Genomic DNA, 22,516 nt, shown 5'->3' on the forward strand with positions numbered 1-22,516 from the left:
TTGGAACTGGATCAGATCACAGTTTCAACCCCAACCCGACTTCGGTTTCGCTTGTACTAAACTTTGTTTGACGTTGTTTGTTTACACATTTTCCGCCAATCCAGTTCCAACCCAGGTTCAAAAAGAAAAACGGCATAATGAAGGTGTGGAAGAGACACTTCGTGTGCGTGAGATCCGTGTTTGGTGCAAACTATGTCACTACTACAAGCAAAGCGAGCTCCCATAAGAACACGTGTCAAATAGTGACGTCACTATTTGTGTTTACATTTTTCTTTGCTTACTAATACATAGCCATCTCTTCTTCTTCCCCACCTGTAATATACTCTCATTGGTTCCAACCCAGATTCAAAAAGAAAAACGGCATAAGCATACGTAAGTCAAAATTCTAATTGGAATAAGAAGAGTTTCCTTTTTTGGACGAACATTGTCATTAAAAGTATAGTCATAGTCTGTCCATGACAGGACATAGGGTAAGAAATCAATCTTTGAACTAGTCAAAATGTAATCTTAATTTGAACTATTTTGAAATTCATTGAAATGACGTACTTTTTGGGCACATATTGTCCCGAAATGATGTTAAACAGCTTTTCGTAATATTATCTGATAACATAAACTTTAAAAGCATTGAAAAACGCGTTTTTGTCATCGAAAATAAGCAATTGAAAAATCACTGTAATTTTCACCTATTTCCCCCCAGAGAAAGCACATTTTCGGTGCACCCATACAGGTCAGGCATTGCATAACACGCGATAAGTGAATACGTCAAATGAAAGCATATTTATCGTAGAATCGACTAACCGAATAATATTCCGCATTATTTGTCATAAAATTATCAAATTTAAATGTTTCTTACTTGGAGAATGTTATCTTAAGTTGAACCATTTATAATCTAAATTTGAACTAGTAAACGGGGGCGAGCTTCCAGTATTGGCCAACAGACTGCGCTAGTGGTTGCTTTGTTTACTCTTGGGGGATGAAAAATTCCAAATTTAGTTTCCAAATTCCTAAAGAATTTCGAACATTCTGAGTTGAGATTCCACTGCCTAATGATAAATAGGTATGAGAATTAGCAGATTCATGTGATTTTTAATTGTTTAGCATGGAATTGGCTGTTTTATGAGTTGCTCGAGATGCTGCCGCCAGTAGTTCAAATTAAGATTAAAATTGGTTCAAATTATGATTACGATGGTTCAAATTAAGATTAAAATCATTGTTGATGAAAAATCGAATATTTCAATGAAATTCGGTGCAAATGCAAACTTTTTACCATTTAACAGAAAGCTTATACCCGTGGCTTTCATGTACATAAGATTTTGCCGTAGTAAATTATTTCCATGTGGGAGAAAAAATCACTTAAAATTTGCACTGCTTCAGAAAGCCGCAATTTGGTTCAAAGTTTGATTACCTACCCTATAAACAAATAGGGGTTCATTCACAAATTTCATAACGCCAAAATTGGCCTTTCCTGACACCCACCCACCCCTTCGTAACACTATTTATATGGGGAAAAATTTTATTTGTTCGGGCTGTAACACCATGAAGGACACCCACCCACCCCCTCCAGCGTTATGACATTTGTGAACAAGCCCTTAGGCTTAAAAGGGACTTTCAAATAGGCCTATTCAGAAGACGTTTAAAAATAGCTGATGTTGGGAGCCGTTGTCAGTTCTCCTATTAAAATGACAGTTCAGCGTTTGCACCTGTGTTCGGCAGTTGTAAATTGTAAACAATAGCATACACAAACCTGTCAACTGAAAAGGCCATCGCGATCGCCAATCTGGTGGAGTTTATTTTTGCAAATTTGCAACGTTAACTTCAGTTCAAATTTGCCACTGAATGGGGTATTTTTACCAATAGTGGACCCCTTATTTCTTCACCCTGGCTTAAGTGTTAAATCAGATTTAACTATATGGGTAAGTCTGGCTTACCGATTAAGCCGAGGTGAAGAAATCCAAAAACACCAGATGATCAGAGCTATGAAGCAGGACATTAATTTGAAAAGATAAATAGTTTTATATATTTTTTGTTAACGAAAAAGTATGTAGAATACGTCTTATGTTTGCTACCAGGCATACATTTCCTGCGCCGAGTACGTTCCGTTATAAAAAGTTTTTTTTCTTCAAAATCTTCAAAACAATCCCGCCCGCATAGAAAAATACCACTTGACATTAAAGTCCAAACAGTAAGTTTCTCCTAGCTGAAAAGGTTAATTTTTCTCAAACAGCTGCTTTATTGTTGAACAGTATTGTGAATTTACCGGCTATTTGTATTCTAACGGTTACTTGGGTAGCCGTTACAAAGTAGCCGTTTTCATATAAAAATCAACTTGATTGTCAAAAAAATGAATGTCGCTGAGTAGCTAGTGGCAAGGAGAAACAGCGCATACTAAAAAAATGTTTAAAATAATTTTTAAGTTACTCTTTTTACAAAACGGCTACTTTTGAGGCTACTAAACCGACCGGTAGAATACAAGTAGCCGGTAAATCCACAATATGAAACTTGGAGCTGTTGACTATAAAGGATGGTTTGATCAAACCATGTCAGACAGTGACACTATATTGTAGTCTCCGAGGTAGTCTCCAAACATTGTTCAACTGTATGGCGACGAAAACTTGTTTAATATTGTAGCAATGTAAGATCACCTCATATCAAACTGTTAGCCTTCACAGTTGCGCAACACACCTACACCACTGCATTTTACTTTAAATCACATTTGTTCAACTCTTTGGTAAATAGTTACACGCTGTTGATATTGATATTAACACTCACGGGCTTGGGCGCAACCTCCTGTCAAATTTTCATTCATGAAATGAGCGATCAGCTGATCCGAAACGTCTCATAAAATGGCTCATTGCATTTTCCCGAAACACATCAAAAGGTTCCATCTATGGTACGCAAAGCAAGCATCATCACACTTTTAACTCAGATAAAAATAAAAATTCAGTGCATTAGAATGATTAATGCATTTTCAGATTTTTCTGCATTTTTTTTTATTTTTTATTTGTTATATATATATATATATATATATATATATATATATATATATATATATATATATATATATATATATATATATATATATATATATATATATATAATTATAATATTATTATAATATTTATTAGAAACACATGACTTAAGACTACTGTCTTTTCTTTGCCAAAGCGGTTAAAATTACATACTTAAAACATTTACAACAAAGTTTCTTACAACACGTGACAATATCATACATTGCATTTTTACCCTTCTTACACCCATAAGAAGGGTATAAATACCGCTTGGAAAACCGACTTTCGATCCGAGGCCCGCAGGGCCGAGTCACATATACCAATCAACTCAGCTCGACGAATTGAGCAAATGTCTGTATGTGCGTGTGTGTGTATGTGTGTGTGTATGTGTGTGTGTATGTGTGTGTGTATGTATGTTACAAAAAAATGTCACTCACGGTTCTCAGCCGTCTGTTGACCGATTTGAGTTCTCTTGGAAGCAAATGAAAGCTACTACATCCTAGTAGAACGCTATTGAATTTTATTTTGATTGGACGTTCGGTTACCGAGATATCTTTCAAAGAGTGCTAGGGAGTAGTCCAACTTAATTATTTTAGATATTTTTGACAAAGTGTATCACCATAAATTTCTCAGCCGTCTATCAACCGATTTGGGTTCTTAAGGCCCCAAACGAAAGCTACTACATCCTAGTAGAACGCTATTGATTTTTTTTTATTGGACGTTCGGTTACCGAGATATCTTTCAAAGAGTGCTAGGGAGTAGTCCAACTTAATTATTTTAGATATTTTTGACAAAGTGTATCACCATAAATTTCTCAGCCGTCTATCAACCGATTTGGGTTCTTAAGGCCCCAAACGAAAGCTACTACATCCTAGTAGAACGCTATTGAATTTTATTTTGATTGGACGTTCGGTTACCGAGATATCTTTCAAAGAGTGCTAGGGAGTAGTCCAACTTAATTATTTTAGATATTTTTGACAAAGTGTATCACCATAAATTTCTCAGCCGTCTATCAACCGATTCGGGTTCTTAAGGCCCGAAACGAAAGCTACTGCACCCTAGAAGAACGCTTTTGAATTTCATTCCGATTGGACATTTTGTAACCGAGATATCTTTCGGGGAGTACTTTGGAGTAATACAACTTAACTTTTTAAGAGGTCTTTGACAAAATGCTTCATAATAAATGAATCAGCCGTGTGTCAATCGATTTGAGTTCTCTCAGCATCAAATGAAAGCTACAGCATCCAAGTAGTATGCTATTAAATTTCATGCCGTTTGGACATTTTGTTTCCGAGATATCTTTCCACGAGTACTAAGGAGTAATGAAATTTACGCTTTTGAGAGATTTTTGATAAAATGTATCATAATACATTTCTCAGCCGTTTGTCAACAGATTTTTTATGATCATATTTGGTTACACAAGTTAGTTATACATGAAAATGCAATTGCATCAAATACATAAAAGCTACTATCTCTTTGTAATATTTGAGCTTAATAAACAGTAGCAAAAATATCACGGAATGTATATAGGAAAAGCCTTTTTTTTATGATCAAATTTGGTTTCTCAAGGAGCTCTGCATGAAAATGCAATTGCATCAAATAGGGTGGGGCGGGGCAAGATGGGTCGCGGGGCAAGATGGGTCAGTGCCATTTTCGGGCCCATTACTCATGTTTTGATTATGTTAATAATTTTGTTAGATGACCAGCATGAATATACAACAGTTTGGGACATTGATTGAAAAATTATTCACTCTCATGGAAATAAAAAATAAAATGGTTTTTTGCCATTTTTCTTATGCGATACATTCCATATATTCTCCATATAAACGGCCGCGGGGCAAGATGGGTCACCTTCAATTTTGAACGTATTTTTGGAGCATTCAAAAGTTATTTATTTTTTATTACAAGACTATCTCATAAATGACTTCAATCAAGCGGAATGAACGCTCAAAATTATAACATAAAATCATGATAATTTTTTAGTAAAAACATCGATTTTCAAGTCGCCTCAGGACCACTCAAATCGTTAAGTTTTTTATGTTCCAAATGAATTTATAAAATGTTTACTAGTAGCTCTTGTTTATTCAGCATGGATATGGAGCATATTTGAATGCGGAACAAATCTTATATTTTGACGTTTTTCGTTGAGAAAATGTTATTTACTTAAAAAGTGACCCATCTTGCCCCGCACTTTTTTCACGGCACAAAATCGATCACTTTTTAAAACTGCTTGTTTAACATCATATTTTGTATTTAATGAACTTTTTATCGACTTTTAGCATAACTAACTAGTGTAAGGTACACCGGGGCAAGTTGAAACGGGTGGGGCAAGATGAAACACGATGTTTTGAAATAGATTTCAATACAATTTGGAAATTTATCCTTCGCTAAAAGATTGTTTGAATCAAAAACTATGTGTTATGGCGATCGAACTGTTTATCATCATTAGAAAACATCATGTTAACCCGCTGTTTCATCTTGCCCCACCCGTTTCAACTTGCCCCGGTGTACCTTATTAAAGAGTAGCGGGCGAATGCATACCAATCCGATTTGTATTTACGAAGTTATGGTGATCCATCCTTATGCGACCCATCTTGCCCCGCCCCACCCTACATAAAAGCTACTATCTCTTTGTAATATTTGAGCTTAATAAACAGTTGCAAAAATATCACGGAATGTATGTAGGAAAAGCCTTTTTTATGACCAAATCTGGTTTCTCAAGTTAGCTCTACATGAAAATGCAACTGCATCAAATACATAAAAGCTAATATCTCTTTGTAATATTTGAGCTTAATAAACAGTAGCAAAAATATCACGGAATGTATGTAGGAAAAGCCTTTTTACCCTTCTTACACCCATAAGAAGGGTATAAATATCGCTCGAAAAACCGACTTTCGATCCGAGGCCCGGAGGGCCGAGTCTCATATCTCAATGAACTCAGCTCGACGAACTGAGCAAATGTCTGTATGTGTGTGTGTGTGTGTGTATGTGTGTGTGTGTGTGTGCGTTACAAAAAAAAGTCACGCACGTTTCTCAGCCGTCTGTCAACCGATTTGAGTTCTCTTGGAAGCAAATGAAAGCTACTACATCCTAGTAGAACGCTATTGATTTTTTTTTCGATTGGACGTTTGGTTACCGAGACATCTCTCAAAGAGTACTTATGAGTCATACTTCTAAACTTTTTAAGATTTTTGACCAAGTGTATCATAATAAATATTTCGGCCGTTTGTCAATCGATTTAAGTTCTCTTGGCACCAAATGAAAGCTACAGCATCCTAGTAGATCACCCAGAAATTTTATTTCGATTGGGCATTTGGTTACAGAGATATCTTTCGAAGAGTACTTAGGATTTATACAACTAAACTTTTTGAGATTTTTGACCAATTGTATAACAATAAATATCTTAGCCGTCTTTCAACCGATTTCGGTTATCCTGGTACCAAATGAAAGCTACAACACTCTAGTAGAACCCTATACAATTTTATTAGGATTGGACATTTGATTACCGAGATATCTTTCAAAGAGTACTTGGGAGTAATACAGGTTAACTTTTTGAGAGATTTTGGACCAAGGTTACCATAATAAATATCTCAGCCATCTGTCAACCGATTTGGATTCTCTAAGCACCAAATGAAAGCTACAATATCCTTGTATAAGGCCCTGAAATTTTGTTTCGATTCGACATTTGATTACTGAGATATCTTATGAAGAGTATTTCAATAAATTCTTTTTACCCTTCTTACACCCATAAGAAGGGTATAAATATCGCTCGAAAAACCGACTTTCGATCTGAGGCCCGGAGGGCCGAGTCTCATATACCAATGTACTTAGCTCGACGAACTGAGCAAATGTCTGTATGTGTGTGTGTGTATGTGTGTATGTGTGTGTGTGTGTATGTGCGTTACAAAAAAAAGTCACGCACGTTTCTCAGCCGTCTGTCAACCGATTTGAGTTCTCTTGGAAGCAAATGAAAGCTACAACATCCTAGTAGAACGCTATTGATTTTTTTTTTCGATTGGACGTTTGGTTACCGAGATATCTCTCGAAGAGTACTTATGAGTCATACATCTAAACTTTTTAAGATTTTTGACCAAGTGTATCATAATAAATATTTCGGCCGTTTGTCAATCGATTTGGGATCTCTTGGCACCAAATGAAAACTACAGCATTCTAGTAGATCGCCCAGAAATTTTATTTCGATTGGACATTTGGTTACCGAGATATCTTTCGAAGAGTACTTTGAAGTAATATAGGTTAGCTTTTTGAGTGATTTTTGACATTTAGCATATTGATGAATATCTCAGCCGTCTGTCAACCGATTTGAGTTCTCTTGGCAGCAAATGAAAGCTACAACATTGTAGTAGAACGCTCTGAAATTTTATTTCGATTGGACATTTGGTTACCGAGATATTTTTCGAAGAGTACTTAGGAGTTATACAACTAAACTTTTTGAGATTTTTAACAAAGTGTATCATACTAAATATTTCAGCCGTGTGTCAATCGATTTGGGTTCTCTTGGCACCAAATGAAAGCTACAACATCCTAGTAGATTGCTCAGAAATTTTATTAGGATTGGACATTTGGTTATAGAGATATCTTTCGAAGCGTACTTAGGATTTATTCAACTAAACTTTTTGAGATTTTTGACCAAGTGTATCATAACAAATATCTCAACCGTCTGTCAACCGATTTCGGTTCTCCTTGCACCAAATGAAAGCTATAACATCCTAGTAGAACCCTATACAATTTTATTAGGATTGGACATTTGCTTTTCGAGATATCTTATAAAGAGTACTTGGGAGTAATACAGGTTAACCTTTTGAGAGATTTTTGACCAAGTGTATCATAATAATCTCAGCCGTCTGTCAACCGATTTGGGTTCTCTTAGCACCAAATGAAAGCTACAGCACCGACGAACCGACATGCCAGCTAGTGCAAAGGTTCATAAAATTCTCGTCCGAAGTTTTAAAATAAAAACCGTTGAAAACTAGCGCCATCTGTTGATTTTGGTTCAGAACTATTTTAGCCGAAATATTTCGAGCACTCTTAAATAACGCCACCCATAGGTGTGCTGGAATGAACAGATTCTTCAAACATTGGATAATGCTGTTTATTTTATAATATGTAATTACCAAAAGTTCTCATGATAAACTAAGAGAAGATAGATTCACGAACTATGTTCAAAACTAATTTTTTTAGGAGCGTAAAAGACTCAATAATCTTACAGAATTTCATACTTTGATTGGTTTAAACGTAGAGTGTTTGTTTGTATTCCGCGGCGTCGCCGTCGTCGGTGGTCATGCCTTCGTCATACTGCAGCCACTCTGCTGATTTTACCAGAACACAATTCCATATCTTAATTTTTAGAAAGCACAATTTATTAATAGGCCTAATTCATGTAAATCCTATTGACTTCTGGGAGATTTTCTTTTTTCACATAAAAAGTTGAAACAGTAGTCAGCCCAGTCAGCGTCACTAAAACGGCAGCAGGAGCAGCATCATCGTCGCGACGCTTGCATAATCCGATGGGAATGTACCGTGCAGATGGTAACAGCCACCACTGTTTGGATTTATTTTCAGGCTGGGACATTTAATATAACATTCATAATTGGTTCCTAAAATTCTTAAGCATCCCGTAATTGCCGTAATACTCCATTCTGAGGCAAAGCGAAGCTACAGATTGACAATACTGGCAATCACGTGTTTTTGTTTACACAGCGTTCGATCGAGACGCCGCGACGCCGGCTGTGTAAATGTCATGACGGGCTAAACGTCACTTTCAATTTGACACTAGCGATCACTGCAATTTGAATTTACCGTGTAATGGTTTCGGTCAAGTCTCGGAATCGAGTGGCACGTCGGTTTAGTCGGTGGCTACAGTATCCTTGTAAAAGGCTCTGAAATTTTATTTGGATTGGACATTTGGTTACTGAGATATCTTTCGAAGAGTATTTCAATGAATTCTTTTTTTATTATTCTATTCGTTTGTTATCTTGCATGAGCTTTTGACCAGTCTATAGGAAATTATTGTTCAATCTATAATGCTGACCTCATATAAAGTGTATACTAGCAGGTTATTGTTTTCAATAAAATTATAAATAACAAATAAACAGGAATTCTATGAAAACTAACAATATGTTAAATGAAAGCTTTGAATTTATGCATTGTGGGAAAAATGCAGGAACTGGACAACCAAAATAACTAGCTAATTCCAAAACTGATTAGCATAGTAGATACAGGTCGGACTCGATTATCCGGAGTGAGATTCTGATGCTTCTTAACCATATATCTGGGCAACGAAGAGCTGTATAAAGCTGTAATTTTGACATTTTGTCAAGCCAACTTCGATTAGTTATCAGTCAAAATTTCAGCTTCTTACACCATTCCGTTTGCGAGATATTATTTTGGTAAGCGCCAGAACCCGACTCCGGATAATCGAGTCCGACCTGTATATCATTTTTTGTCCTTTTAACCATGAATACCAAGATACAATATTCCAGAATATGTACACTATTTTTTTTTAATTTCATTCAAGATTCTAGAAGGGGTCTGGAATTTCTGGTAGTTTAGTCCATGGTCCATGATGCTATTTTGGAAACCAATCCACTAGATGCCAAATTCACAATATTTTCTAGAACTTTTGGTCCAGCACACAAAATAAATATGTTAAATACAAATAATACAACAATAGTTTTAATAAGTGTAAGAAGGGTTCTGTTCACCATAGGTGGATTAAATCGGGTTTTTCAACTTACAATTGGTTGAAAAATGTAGTGCAGCCTTTCTTGAACATTGCTTCCGAGCAAATACGTTTTAAATCAGGTGGTAAGGAGTTCCAAAATACCAAACTTTTGCACCGAAAATCTTCATAGCAGTTCCACACTTTGATGGCAGTGTAAAACTTTGCGTGTTTATGAGTATCACACTAGGGGCAAGACAGATCTAACGAGAGCAAATCTGTGCGCGAAATGTTGTTCAGAATCCCTCACAGTTCCTCAGATTTTCTCCCATTTATGCCAAAGTGTGGTCTGGCACCATTGTCAAACTGCAAAGTGTTGCGTGTGCTGAATAAAAATTGTGCTTTTGGGGATGTCTTTCAAAAAATTTCGTCGATCATCGATAAAATGAGTAACTCAGAATTTCCCAGAGTTGCTCTCGTTTGCACAGCGTCTTGCCCCTAGGTCACATTTCCGAATCTAATTAGACCCATTTTGAATTAGAGTCCCTATAATTAGAGTCTGGCGGACTGTCACTTTCGACCGGAGCCAATCGAGCATGACGTCATAGTGTCCTCACCGATAAATGCTACACCGTGACGTCATGCTCGATTGGCTCCGATATAAAGTGACAGTCCGCCAGACTCTAACTAGACTGACTCTATTTTGAATGTGTTACTCGAGTTCCACGAGTTTCGCTTGTTCAAAAGTAACGAGTCTGGAATAACAGTATACTCGAGACACTTTATTCAAAAGCTATGCGCAAAATCCGGGGCAGAATCAACAACACCGTGAAAAGTTGGCCGAATACCCGGATAAAAAATTACCATTCATTACATGGTAAATATTATTAACAAATGACTGGTTTTATTGTTCACAATAAAACACATAGTAGATATTGTTACCGGCGGGTAACATCTTGCCTATTTCTTAATGCCCTGAGCGCGAGAAAGTAGGGATACTGTTTGTGAAGTTTAGTTTTGTGAAACGGTGCATTTGAATTTTGCGATGGATGGTCTACACAAAGCCCAGGTGGGAGAGTCACCTCCAATGGTACCCACAAAGCAAGGTAGCGCAAATTAGGAGGAAGTGCGAAACGCGCGTTTCTGTGGGTGGCTGAGCTCCCAACGAGCGGTCGAGTAGGAGATTGAGAGCGCGGTGGCAGGCAGTCAAGTTGTGGGCGCTGATGAAAGCAGATAGTGGTGCATCCTATAGACACTATAGATTCCATAGACTCGCGGAGACATGGTTGAGCAATACGATTTTTGTGTGTTTTGCCGTGAATTTAGAGTGTACCGAGCGAATATGACGTCACGCAATCCATTGTCGTTATTGAATTTGTGACGTCATGCTCGTTTGGCTACACGAACTGACAGTTCGTTTGGCTACAGTTGTCTTCGCCTCCGCGAGTCTATGGAATCTATAGTGTCTATAGTGCATCCCGTATTTGTTACACTAGATGTGATTTCCCGCGTGGCTTCAAAGTGGCCCTTAAGTTTTCCGACGTGCTAAAGTTTTTGTACCTTGGAGTACCCGTGTGGCCCAGAAACCTACCTAAATCTCCCGGTGATAAACCTGTCGGAGACGCACCGTGGCCAGAAGGACTCCATTCCGGACAGACGCACCGTCGACTTCGTCCATCGGAAGGGCAAACGCCCGGGTGCTGCCAAGTTTTGCTTCGTTGTGGAAGTGTCTCCGGGAATTCATACCCGGCTACTACGCACCGTCCTCCGTCACCTCGGAGTTTTCAATCGGGATCAAATCGGCCGTCACAGCTGAGAGCCGTCCCCGAGTCGCCGAGCCGGATATCGAAAGCCCCAGTGAGCCATTCCGCACCCTGTTCCTACGCTCCGCTCTCTGCCAGCTCCGTCAGCTGCCGGATTCTTCGAGCCAAGTCAAGCCAGCCGCCCCTATCGATCACCGTCCACGTGGCCCCAGACCAGATACCGAAGGGCAACCCGGCTACCTATCTCCGGCCTACACCATCCCTGTTCCTCCGACCAACGCCAAAGCGGTCGGCACAGCGGGCCACCAGACGCCCGTTAGCGCTCAACTTCCACGTGCCGCCGGCGGAGTACACAGCCCGGTCGATCCCAGACCGCCAAGCATCGACCCCCTATCGACGTTCATCCGCCGGACCGACGGACGACGCACAACCGTGCACCATAGCTTCGGCACCAAGCGAATCCATTGCCATCGTTGACCATCATCTCTCTGTAAGTTTCATTAAAAGCACATTTCATTTCACCGAAATTAAATTATTTAGGTCCCTCGCGTTCCGAAAACCTCCCCACGCCAGACGCCCTGAGACCTGGGACTAAAAGAGGTTTTGGAGACCCACCCCGTAGACGGCCGCGGCTTAGACCAGCTGTCTGGGGCTTAAGCCGGTACTCTTCCAGAACCGAGCAGTCCCAGGGCCCAACATTAGAGTCTTATACTGGCGCCCAACGTGAATATCCTAGTAGAGGATCTCAGGAGGGAAAATATATCCTCGGATATACTTTCCTTTTGTGCGTTGGGGGAGTTTTCAAGTAATTTTCAATTCCTTTAAAATAAAACCTCTCTGGTCGCATCGTTCAGCTGAAATCAGTGACAATTTCAATTTGTTTCGCGGTGGGTAAAGTGCGCCACGTGGCAAAACCGATTAGTCTTTACTCTTTAACACGAGTGATAAAGAAAATAGCTCATTTCCAATTGTCAGAAAATCATCACGGATAGCGTAGAATAGTTTCGGGTAAGTTCGAGATTTGAAAAGCCCGTAAAATTATTTATTTTGTCAGCGAAAACACTTCACGTTCTACGTTTCTTAGGCATTTCATTAACGATGCCACGGTTGTCGGTTTCGGGTCCCGATTTCGGGACGCTCTACCGCAGCATGCGTGTAGACCACCTCGAGCCTGGTGAGCTCGATTACGAGCTACTTTTGCGAAATGTTGTAGTCGGCGACGACGAGTCGCGTGTGAAGCGTAGGCGCAGGCTGCGCCAGATTATGAAAGAAGAGAATGATGGCCATGAGTTCATCATTCACTACGATTTAGACCCAGAAATGGACCTTACCCAGTGTAAGTTAATTTTTTCGGAACTCCTTCGAAGACTGTCGTCGGAGCCGCGAACTCAGGTAGAAACTTGCCGGTCCCGTTTGTTGCATTTGGGTCACCGCCTGGCGATTATTAAGAACCATGCAGTGGGTGAATTAAAATCCAGAAGCAGTGAGGAATTTTCGAAGGTGTTGAATTTGTTTTCGGAATACTTTTGGTCAGAACAGGAATTTTTCATGACGGGTGGAGAAGGGGGCTCAGAATCGGATGTTTTGTTAGATGAAGCGGTAGGAGGTGAGAATGTGCCAGCCGACGCTGGCGCTGGCGGAACAGTGACCACGGCTACCGGGACAATACCGAAGAAACCGGACTCGTCACAATTCGTCTCAAAAACAGACTTTAACCAAGCGATGACTGACATTGGCAGTCTCATAAAAGCGTTAGCTTCTCAGATGAGTGGGTTGAAGGAAGAGATGCGCAAACAGCGCCTTCCTCCCCCAGTTCCTCCAAGGCCGTCTTCAGCGCAACTAAATTCTTCAAACCCTTTTCGCAGTGATGATGTGCGCCCTAACCAATCTGGACCGGCTTCATCACAAAGTCAAAGACCAGTTGATGGGAGACAATCACGCTGGACTACGATCCCCACTTCTTCGACCAGTGGTGGCATTTCATACCCTCCACCTGTGTCTCAGGGAGGAAATGTGAATGAATCGTTCATACGTCGGATTGATGAATTCACATTTAGTCCGTTCGCTGTGGGTAACCACAACCAATCTCCAAATCCTCAAAACAATTTGCCTCCACGTCAACCAGTCGGTCCGACAGCTTCTTTAGTGCCAGCTGTTGCTCCGCTACGCAAAATGACTCCCGTTTCACAGTGGAAGGTCAGGAAATACTCAGGAAATGACCATGCACTAGGACTCAACGAGTTCTTGTCCCACATTGAACAACTCGCGCTGTCTGAACACGCGACCGAATTGGACCTGTTTGATTCAGCGGTGCACCTTTTTGAAGGTGCCGCTCTTAGTTGGTATACTTCGTGTAGAAATCAACGCTTGTTACATAATTGGCCACAATTGGTACAGGAACTGCAAAACGAGTTCAGACACCCTGATCTCGACTCGGTCTTACGTACCAAGATCTACCAAACGCGCCAGCAGAAGGGGGAATCATTTCAGCAGTATTATCTGCAAGTGAACAAGCTGTTCCAAGCAATGAGTCACCCCCTGGCAGACTCCGAAAAGCTCGAGGTTCTAAAAACCAATTTGAGGTATGATTGTCGCAAGGCACTGGTGGGTAAGAATGTTACCACACTTAGGGAGCTGTTGACGATCGGTAAAGATTTGGACGCAACAGATTTTTCCGCCTTTACCAAAGTTTTCGGGCCTCCTAAGAGGGAAACCTGTGCAATTGACTACAACAGTCGAAACGCTACGGGTAGCAAGACTTTTGTCAATCAAAATCGACAAAGAGGTTCACCAGCAATTCCGAAAAACTCAAAGCCCGAATCAAACAATTCTAAACCCGATTCTAAACCGGTGCCAACTTCAAAGCGGAACCCATTCGAAAAGGCAGGGAAGTCAGAAGGGTCACCGCCTGACCCAAAACCGGGGCCGAGTAAACCGAGTGCTCTTTTAAAACTGATCTCCAATTACTCTCCACCCGAGGAAGGGCAATGTTTCAACTGTCGAGAGTATCACAACCTCTCCGAATGTCCAATTCCCAGAAGGGTATTCTGCAATCGGTGTGCGTTAATTGGTTTCACGACCAACAATTGCCCATACTGTTTAAAAAAACGGGCTGGGGAAGCCCTAAAGTCGCAGGGTCCCCACGCAGCGCGATCGGGAGAAGCTCCAGAAATGTGGTTGCCAGATCTCTATCAACTATACGATCAGAGATCGGAAGAAGAGGATGAGGAAGATAGGAGCTTATCCCAAATTCATAAAATAACCCTGAACAGCATTACTGATGATAGACCCCATGCACAGCTTAAGATTTTTGATATCACTGTCAATGCCCTCCTCGATTGTGGTAGCAATCTTACGTTTATCAACGCAGCTGTTTTCCAAAAGCTAAAGAACGTACAGTTGAGGGAGCCAGCTCAGGAGGTAGAACTTCGAACTGCGGACGGCTCCTCGTTAGAAATTCTTGGTGAGGTCCACCTCCCATTTTCTTTCAATGGTAAGACAAGGGTGTTGCCCACCTTAGTAGCGCCTCGTCTAACTAAAGACTGTATTTGCGGGATGGATTTTTGGAGGCTGTTTCGGATTTATCCAGCCATTTCCACCATTACGCGAAAAGGGACGGCAGACGAACCTATTTCTGCAACCCCTCCGCAGAGTTTGAGTGAAGCTCAGCAGCAGAGGTTGGAAAAATTGAAGCTGCAGTTCAAAACACCTGCTTTGAATACGCTCGACACAACGCCTATTTGCGAACATGAAATCGTTCTTAAAGAGGAAAGCAAACTGTGTAAACCGATTCGCCTCTACCCATACCCCATAGCGCCCAAAATTCAAACGGGTTTATTTGAGGAGATTGATCGATTACTCGAAATCGGAATAATCGAAGAATCCAACTCCGATTGGTCACTTAACATAGTACCAATCCGAAAAGCCTCAGGGGCTATTCGGCTTTGTCTCGACGCTCGCAAGCTCAACGAGAGGACCGTGCGTGACGCCTATCCCCTTCCGCACCCTGGACGCATTCTCGGCCGCTTGCCTCGCGCCAATTACCTTTCAACCATTGATCTCACGGAGGCCTTCTTGCAGATTCCACTGGCCCGGAAATCAAGAAAGTATTGTGCGTTCAGCGTGCAAGGGAAGGGGATGTTCCAGTTCACCCGCCTTCCATTCGGTTTGATCAACAGCCCGGCCACGCTGGCCCGATTGATGAACCGAGTGTTAGGCCACGGTGTCCTGGAACCGAATGTCTTCGTGTACTTAGACGACATCGTCATAGTCACGGAGACATTCGAGGAACACGTCCGGCTTCTCGAAGAGGTTGCGAGACGTTTGAGAGAGGCAAATCTCTCGATAAAACTTGAAAAGTCCCACTTTTGCCTGAGTGAAATCCCCTTCTTGGGTTATATACTTTCCTCTCAGGGTTTGAGAATCAACCCTGAGAAGATAAGGCCCATAGTAGAGTTTGAACGTCCCACGACAATCACCAAACTCCGCCGATTTCTCGGGATGTCAAATTACTATCGGAGGTTCATCCCCGAATATAGTAAGACCACCGCAGCCCTCTCAGAGCTTCTGAAGTCCGCTTCGAAGTCAGTGAGATGGACACCGGAGGCGGAGGAAGCATTTCAGGCAATAAAGGAGAAATTAATCACTTCTCCGGTGCTTTCAAGTCCCGACTTTGACCAGAACTTTATCATACACACCGACGCGAGCGATCTCGCCGTCGCCGGAGTGTTGACACAAAGGATTAATGACCAGGAGCGGGTAATCGAGTATTTTTCTAAAAAGTTGACGACGCAAGAGCGTGCGTACCATGCCACCGAAAAGGAGGGGCTGGCCACTCTGCTATCAATAGAACACTTCCGAGGCTATATTGAAGGTAGCCCGTTCGTACTGGTCACTGACTCGTCCGCATTGACTTTTATCATGCGTACGAAGTGGAAGACTTCTTCGCGACTGAGTCGCTGGAGTCTTTCGCTTCAAATGTACGACATGACGATTGTGCATCGGCGCGGCAAAGACAATGTCGTGCCCGATGCGCTTTCAAGAAGCGTAATGTCAATATCGGCCACTTCACCATCTTCATGGTACACGGACCTGAAACTCTCTGTCCTAAACCGACCCGACGACTATCCCGATTTTCGAGTGGATGGAGATCAACTGAAGAAGTTTGTCTTCAACAATGATCTTTCTGATCACCGATACGACTGGAAGATAATTCCAAGTCCTGAATCACGCACCGCGATACTTAAAGCATGCCACGACGGTTTTATGCATGTCGGCGTGGAAAAAACCCTGGCTAAAATCCGGCAACATTACTACTGGCCCAAAATGGTGAGCCAAATCCGCACATACATTCAAAAGTGTGCCGATTGTAAAATGATAAAGCCTCCTAACTCATCTACGACGCCTCCTATGGGGGATATGCGGGTTCCGTCGCGACCGTGGCAAATTATCGCGATCGATTATATCGGACCACTGCCGCGTTCTAAATCAGGCAACCAATACGTTTTGGTTGCGTTGGATCTGTTCTCAAAATGGGTTCAACTGCATCCATTCACAAAAATCAGCTCAAAAACTCTTTGCACAGAGCTAACACGCCATTGGTTCCACAGGAACTCGGTCCCCGCGATACTTTTGTCTGACAACGCGACTACGTTCACGTCAAAAGAGTTTAAGGCGATGCTAGATCGCTTCAAAATTAAACACTGGTTATCGTCTCGGCACCACTCTCAGGCTAACCCTGTAGAGCGGGTTAATCGCGCAATCAACACGTCTCTCCGGTCGTACGCACGAGATAACCAACGCGAGTGGGATACTAGATTATCCGAAATCGAGGTCGTCATCAATTCAACCGTCCACTCCTCTACGGGATTTACCCCGTTGTTGTGTTACGTTTGTAATATAGTTAATACGTTGTAAAGTAGTTTTAAGAATTTTCTATGGATTGCATTCTCCAATTCATGGAAAATTCTTCGATTGTTGCATGGAGTGTGGCGCCCAACGTGGGGCACGAACCCACGACCCTGAGATTAAGAGTCTCATGCTCTACCGACTGAGCTAGCCGGGCCCCACGTTGGGCGCCATATTACAAAAATACAACATGGAACCCTACAAATGCAAGGGCCCCACGTTGGGCGCCATGTTACAAAAATAAAAGAAATTAATTATTACTAAGAATTAACACTTCACAACACATGGAACCTTACAAATACACAAACTAGGAACATTACAAATTGACGCAAGACAACACAAAACATAAATGTGCCCTGTTATCCAGATGGATAACATCTTCCGATCACAGGATGACGAGGTTTCATTTATTGGTTTGGGTCCATCAGTCATCCTGGAAATGTGTTTTGATTGGCAGTATGCCTTTTAGTTCACAGCATTTGTTGCTGTGTTCATAGCTTGGTTTTGTCTAGGAAAACTAATCCTAATCGGGCATCCTGATTTGGGCAACAACACAAGACCGTCTACAATTTGATGTCCGTGTTAGGGGACGGCTTGCGTGTTTTGTGCTGGTTAGCTCCTGAAATGTTTGGAGCACTACAAATGCACATTAAAATTTAGGGGCCAATGAACAAATCACAGTACAAAACAGAAAATTAACTGACAAAATGTTCACAACTATTTACAAACGTTGTGTTACGTTTGTAAATTGTTGTGAACATTTTGTCTGTTTATTTTGTATGTTTTACTAAGGTTTGTACATTTGTCCCTGAAATTTAATGTGCATTTGTAGCGCTCCAAAAATTTCAGGAGCGATCCAGTACAAAACGCACAAGCCGTCCCCTAACACGGACATCAAATTGTAGACGGTCTTGTGTTGTTGCCCGAATCTGGATGCCCCCTTAGGATAAGAAAATCCTAGACCAAATCAAGCTATGAATGCCGCAACAGATGCTGCGAACTAAAGGGCGAACTGCCAAACAAAATACAATTCTAGGATGACTGATGGACCAAGAACAAAAATGAAACCTCGTCATCCTGGGTTCGGACTTAGTTATCTATTTGGATAACTGGGCACAATTTATGTTATGTGTTGCATGTTTGTTTTTTGTGCATTTGTAATGTTCTATTTTATTTTGCGAATCTAAGTTCCCAGAGTTGGTGCCCGATACGGAAAATAAAATGCACATTTATAAGGTTCCAATGTTTCCGTTACATTGGCGCCCAACGTGGGGCATTGTGCATTATAAGGTTCCAATGCATTTTCCGTTACATTGGCGCCCAACGTGGGGCGTTGCGCATTTATAAGGTTCCAATGTATTTTCCGTTACATTGGCGCCCAACTAAAAAACCCACGTTCATGTTATAGTTTTGTGTTTCTTTGTTGATCCATCTGGTTTAGTTTAGGTAAACGTAGAGTAGATCAAATATAAGTGTCCGCAACAGTAAAGATAGATAAAGGCTAAGTGCTTGGTTGATGGCAGTTCTTTGGCCGTTGGTTAATGGCGTTAGATCATACCCTTTGCCAGGATTCGCTGGCGTTATTAGTTCTAAGTTAGCCTGGTGGCAATTAGTTTTAAGTTAGCCTGGTGGCAATTAGCTTTAGTTAGCCTGGTGGCAATTTTATTCGCGGAGCTATCTGGTAAGCGTTTGGCTTACGTAATATGGTTAGTCTGGTGACAATTTCACGCTGAGGTCTGCTTAGCACCAAACAAAATGATCATCGCTGCCATCAACCGACCACTTGAAAGGATGGTAAATAGGAGTGTTTAAGAATTTTTCAAGAATCGTGATTTCGATTCTTGAAAAATTCTTCCGCTGTTGCTGGTGTTGTGTTACGTTTGTAAATTAGTTGTGACGTATGTAAAGTAGTTTTAAGAATTTTCCATGAATTGGAGAATGCAATTCATAGAAAATTCTTCGATTGTTGCATGGAGTGTGTTACGTTTGTAAATAGTTGTGAACATTTTGTCAGTTAATTTTCTGTTTTGTACTGTGATTTGTTCATTGGCCCCTAAATTTTAATGTGCATTTGTAGTGCTCCAAACATTTCAGGAGCTAACCAGCACAAAACACGCAAGCCGTCCCCTAACACGGACATCAAATTGTAGACGGTCTTGTGTTGTTGCCCAAATCAGGATGCCCGATTAGGATTAGTTTTCCTAGACAAAACCAAGCTATGAACACAGCAACAAATGCTGTGAACTAAAAGGCATACTGCCAATCAAAACACATTTCCAGGATGACTGATGGACCCAAACCAATAAATGAAACCTCGTCATCCTGTGATCGGAAGATGTTATCCATCTGGATAACAGGGCACATTTATGTTTTGTGTTGTCTTGCGTCAATTTGTAATGTTCCTAGTTTGTGTATTTGTAAGGTTCCATGTGTTGTGAAGTGTTAATTCTTAGTAATAATTAATTTCTTTTATTTTTGTAACATGGCGCCCAACGTGGGGCCCTTGCATTTGTAGGGTTCCATGTTGTATTTTTGTAATACCGTTTCGTGTTGCAAGGGGGGAGGAAGTAGTTCTCAACGGAGACGAACACCGCAATTACGAGAACGAGGATGAATTGTCGGTCGAAGCGCGTCTTGCACGAATCCGCGAAGAATCGCCAAAAATGTTCAGAATGGTCCGAAGAAATCTAGAAAAAGCTCACACAGAAGCGTCGCGTACGTATAATTTACGGGTTCGTCAGCATGCCAAGCCGTTTGCGGTTGGTGATACCGTTTACAAACGCAACACAAAACTATCAAACGCACAAGAGTTTTATAATGCCAAGTTAGGGGCACAGTTCCTACCTTGCAGCGTGGTCGCGAGACATGGCTCCTCCTCGTATGAGCTCATGGATCAGCATGGACGAAACATTGGGGTTTGGCCGGCGTGCTTGCTTAAGCCAGCGTAGTTCTTTTCAATTTGGCGTTCCTAGTCTCTGGATAGCCAATCTGAAAACCAATCAAATTATCCGAAGTTAGACCTTCAAATGTCCTTGTGCGAGACTTGACCAAAATGGGGTCTCACCTTTGGCCTCAAATAAGCATTTTGACCCGTTTTGCTTTCCGCGGGGCAAGAACGGGACCAGCTATTGCGGCAGGCATCCTGAGTCACTTTGGACTACCCAACACAGTTATTTTTAAACGGAGACGTCCGAAATTTCACCTTCTTTCATAATCGAGCGCGCGTCCCGATACTCACTGGCCGAGGACTACCGGTAGACTGATCCTTTGGTTCGCAAAAACGAAAATCGTGCTCAGAGGTCAGTAACTTTGTTCACATCGTGAAACTGCACGAAAACCCGATCCTATTCAATACACGGGTAGATGCAGTGTTTATGTATTTGGTCCAAACAATTCCTCGATAAAAGACGAAATGCACGAAAGTATCTGTGGTCTTTGTGGGGATTAGTGTTGGCTAAATAGGTCGAAATGACCGACCTTTAATTATGTACCACCCGAATGTAGCGGTGGAAGATCCATCATTTTAGTTTTAATTGTACCTTCGCGCGTGCAACATGTGGCTCGCCGACGCGGCGCGGTCTCGTTCTATCTGGCCCGGTTTGCGTAGTGCGTGTTGCGTGGAACGTTGAGTGCAAGGCATTGTTTGTTTAGAGTTGGCTGCTTCGAACGAGCCCCAAGCTGTTCGAAGTTATTGTTTTGATTGGAGGATGGTTGGAGATTTTGACCATTATAGTAAACTGACTCGTGATGAGGAGAAGAGAATAATGCATGTTTTGTTTGTGATCAATACGGTTCTGTTGTATGAGAAGATTATATTATTGTTCACTGATTTCGAATGAATGATGTTTTGTTCAAAAAAAATGTTTTTCTACCAAATATCCTAAACCAGTTCTAATTACTATTTTGAATGTTATTATGTGTTTTGTTAACGCTTTCCTCGTTCGACCAGAGGGGGGATATGTTACCGGCGGGTAACATCTTGCCTATTTCTTAATGCCCTGAGCGCGAGAAAGTAGGGATACTGTTTGTGAAGTTTAGTTTTGTGAAACGGTGCATTTGAATTTTGCGATGGATGGTCTACACAAAGCCCAGGTGGGAGAGTCACCTCCAATGGTACCCACAAAGCAAGGTAGCGCAAATTAGGAGGAAGTGCGAAACGCGCGTTTCTGTGGGTGGCTGAGCTCCCAACGAGCGGTCGAGTAGGAGATTGAGAGCGCGGTGGCAGGCAGTCAAGTTGTGGGCGCTGATGAAAGCAGATAGTGGTGCATCCCGTATTTGTTACACTAGATGTGATTTCCCGCGTGGCTTCAAAGTGGCCCTTAAGTTTTCCGACGTGCTAAAGTTTTTGTACCTTGGAGTACCCGTGTGGCCCAGAAACCTACCTAAATCTCCCGGTGATAAACCTGTCGGAGACGCACCGTGGCCAGAAGGACTCCATTCCGGACAGACGCACCGTCGACTTCGTCCATCGGAAGGGCAAACGCCCGGCTGCTGCCAAGTTTTGCTTCGTTGTGGAAGTGTCTCCGGGAATCCATACCCGGCTACTACGCACCGTCCTCCGTCACCTCGGAGTTTTCAATCGGGATCAAATCGGCCGTCACAGCTGAGAGCCGTCCCCGAGTCGCCGAGCCGGATATCGAAAGCCCCAGTGAGCCATTCCGCACCCTGTTCCTACGCTCCGCTCTCTGCCAGCTCCGTCAGCTGCCGGATTCTTCGAGCCAAGTCAAGCCAGCCGCCCCTATCGATCACCGTCCACGTGGCCCCAGACCAGATACCGAAGGGCAACCCGGCTACCTATCTCCGGCCTACACCATCCCTGTTCCTCCGACCAACGCCAAAGCGGTCGGCACAGCGGGCCACAAGACGCCCGTTAGCGCTCAACTTCCACGTGCCGCCGGCGGAGTACACAGCCCGGTCGATCCCAGACCGCCAAGCATCGACCCCCTATCGACGTTCATCCGCCGGACCGACGGACGACGCACAACCGTGCACCATAGCTTCGGCACCAAGCGAATCCATTGCCATCGTTGACCATCATCTCTCTGTAAGTTTCATTAAAAGCACATTTCATTTCACCGAAATTAAATTATTTAGGTCCCTCGCGTTCCGAAAACCTCCCCACGCCAGACGCCCTGAGACCTGGGACTAAAAGAGGTTTT

At 42.2% G+C, this 22,516-nt stretch overlaps 1 protein-coding gene and 1 non-coding gene across 2 annotated transcripts; one reads left to right on the plus strand and one right to left on the minus strand.

Annotated features, from left to right (window-relative positions):
* The first annotated feature begins 13,622 nt into the window (after positions 1-13,622).
* On the plus strand, positions 13,623-22,388 carry LOC134286499 (uncharacterized). The gene is made up of 2 exons (XM_062848116.1): positions 13,623-16,612; positions 21,833-22,388. The coding sequence occupies exons 1-2, from the start codon at positions 13,623-13,625 to the stop codon at positions 22,386-22,388; spliced, it is 3,546 nt and encodes a 1,181-aa protein (XP_062704100.1).
* Positions 17,442-17,514, minus strand: Trnak-cuu (transfer RNA lysine (anticodon CUU)). The gene has a single exon. It is a non-coding gene; the product is annotated as a tRNA-Lys (tRNA).
* Positions 22,389-22,516: the final 128 nt, after the last annotated feature.

The sequence above is a fragment of the Aedes albopictus genome, chromosome 2 (genome assembly GCF_035046485.1).
Source record: "Aedes albopictus strain Foshan chromosome 2, AalbF5, whole genome shotgun sequence".
NCBI lineage: Eukaryota > Metazoa > Arthropoda > Insecta > Diptera > Culicidae > Aedes > Aedes albopictus.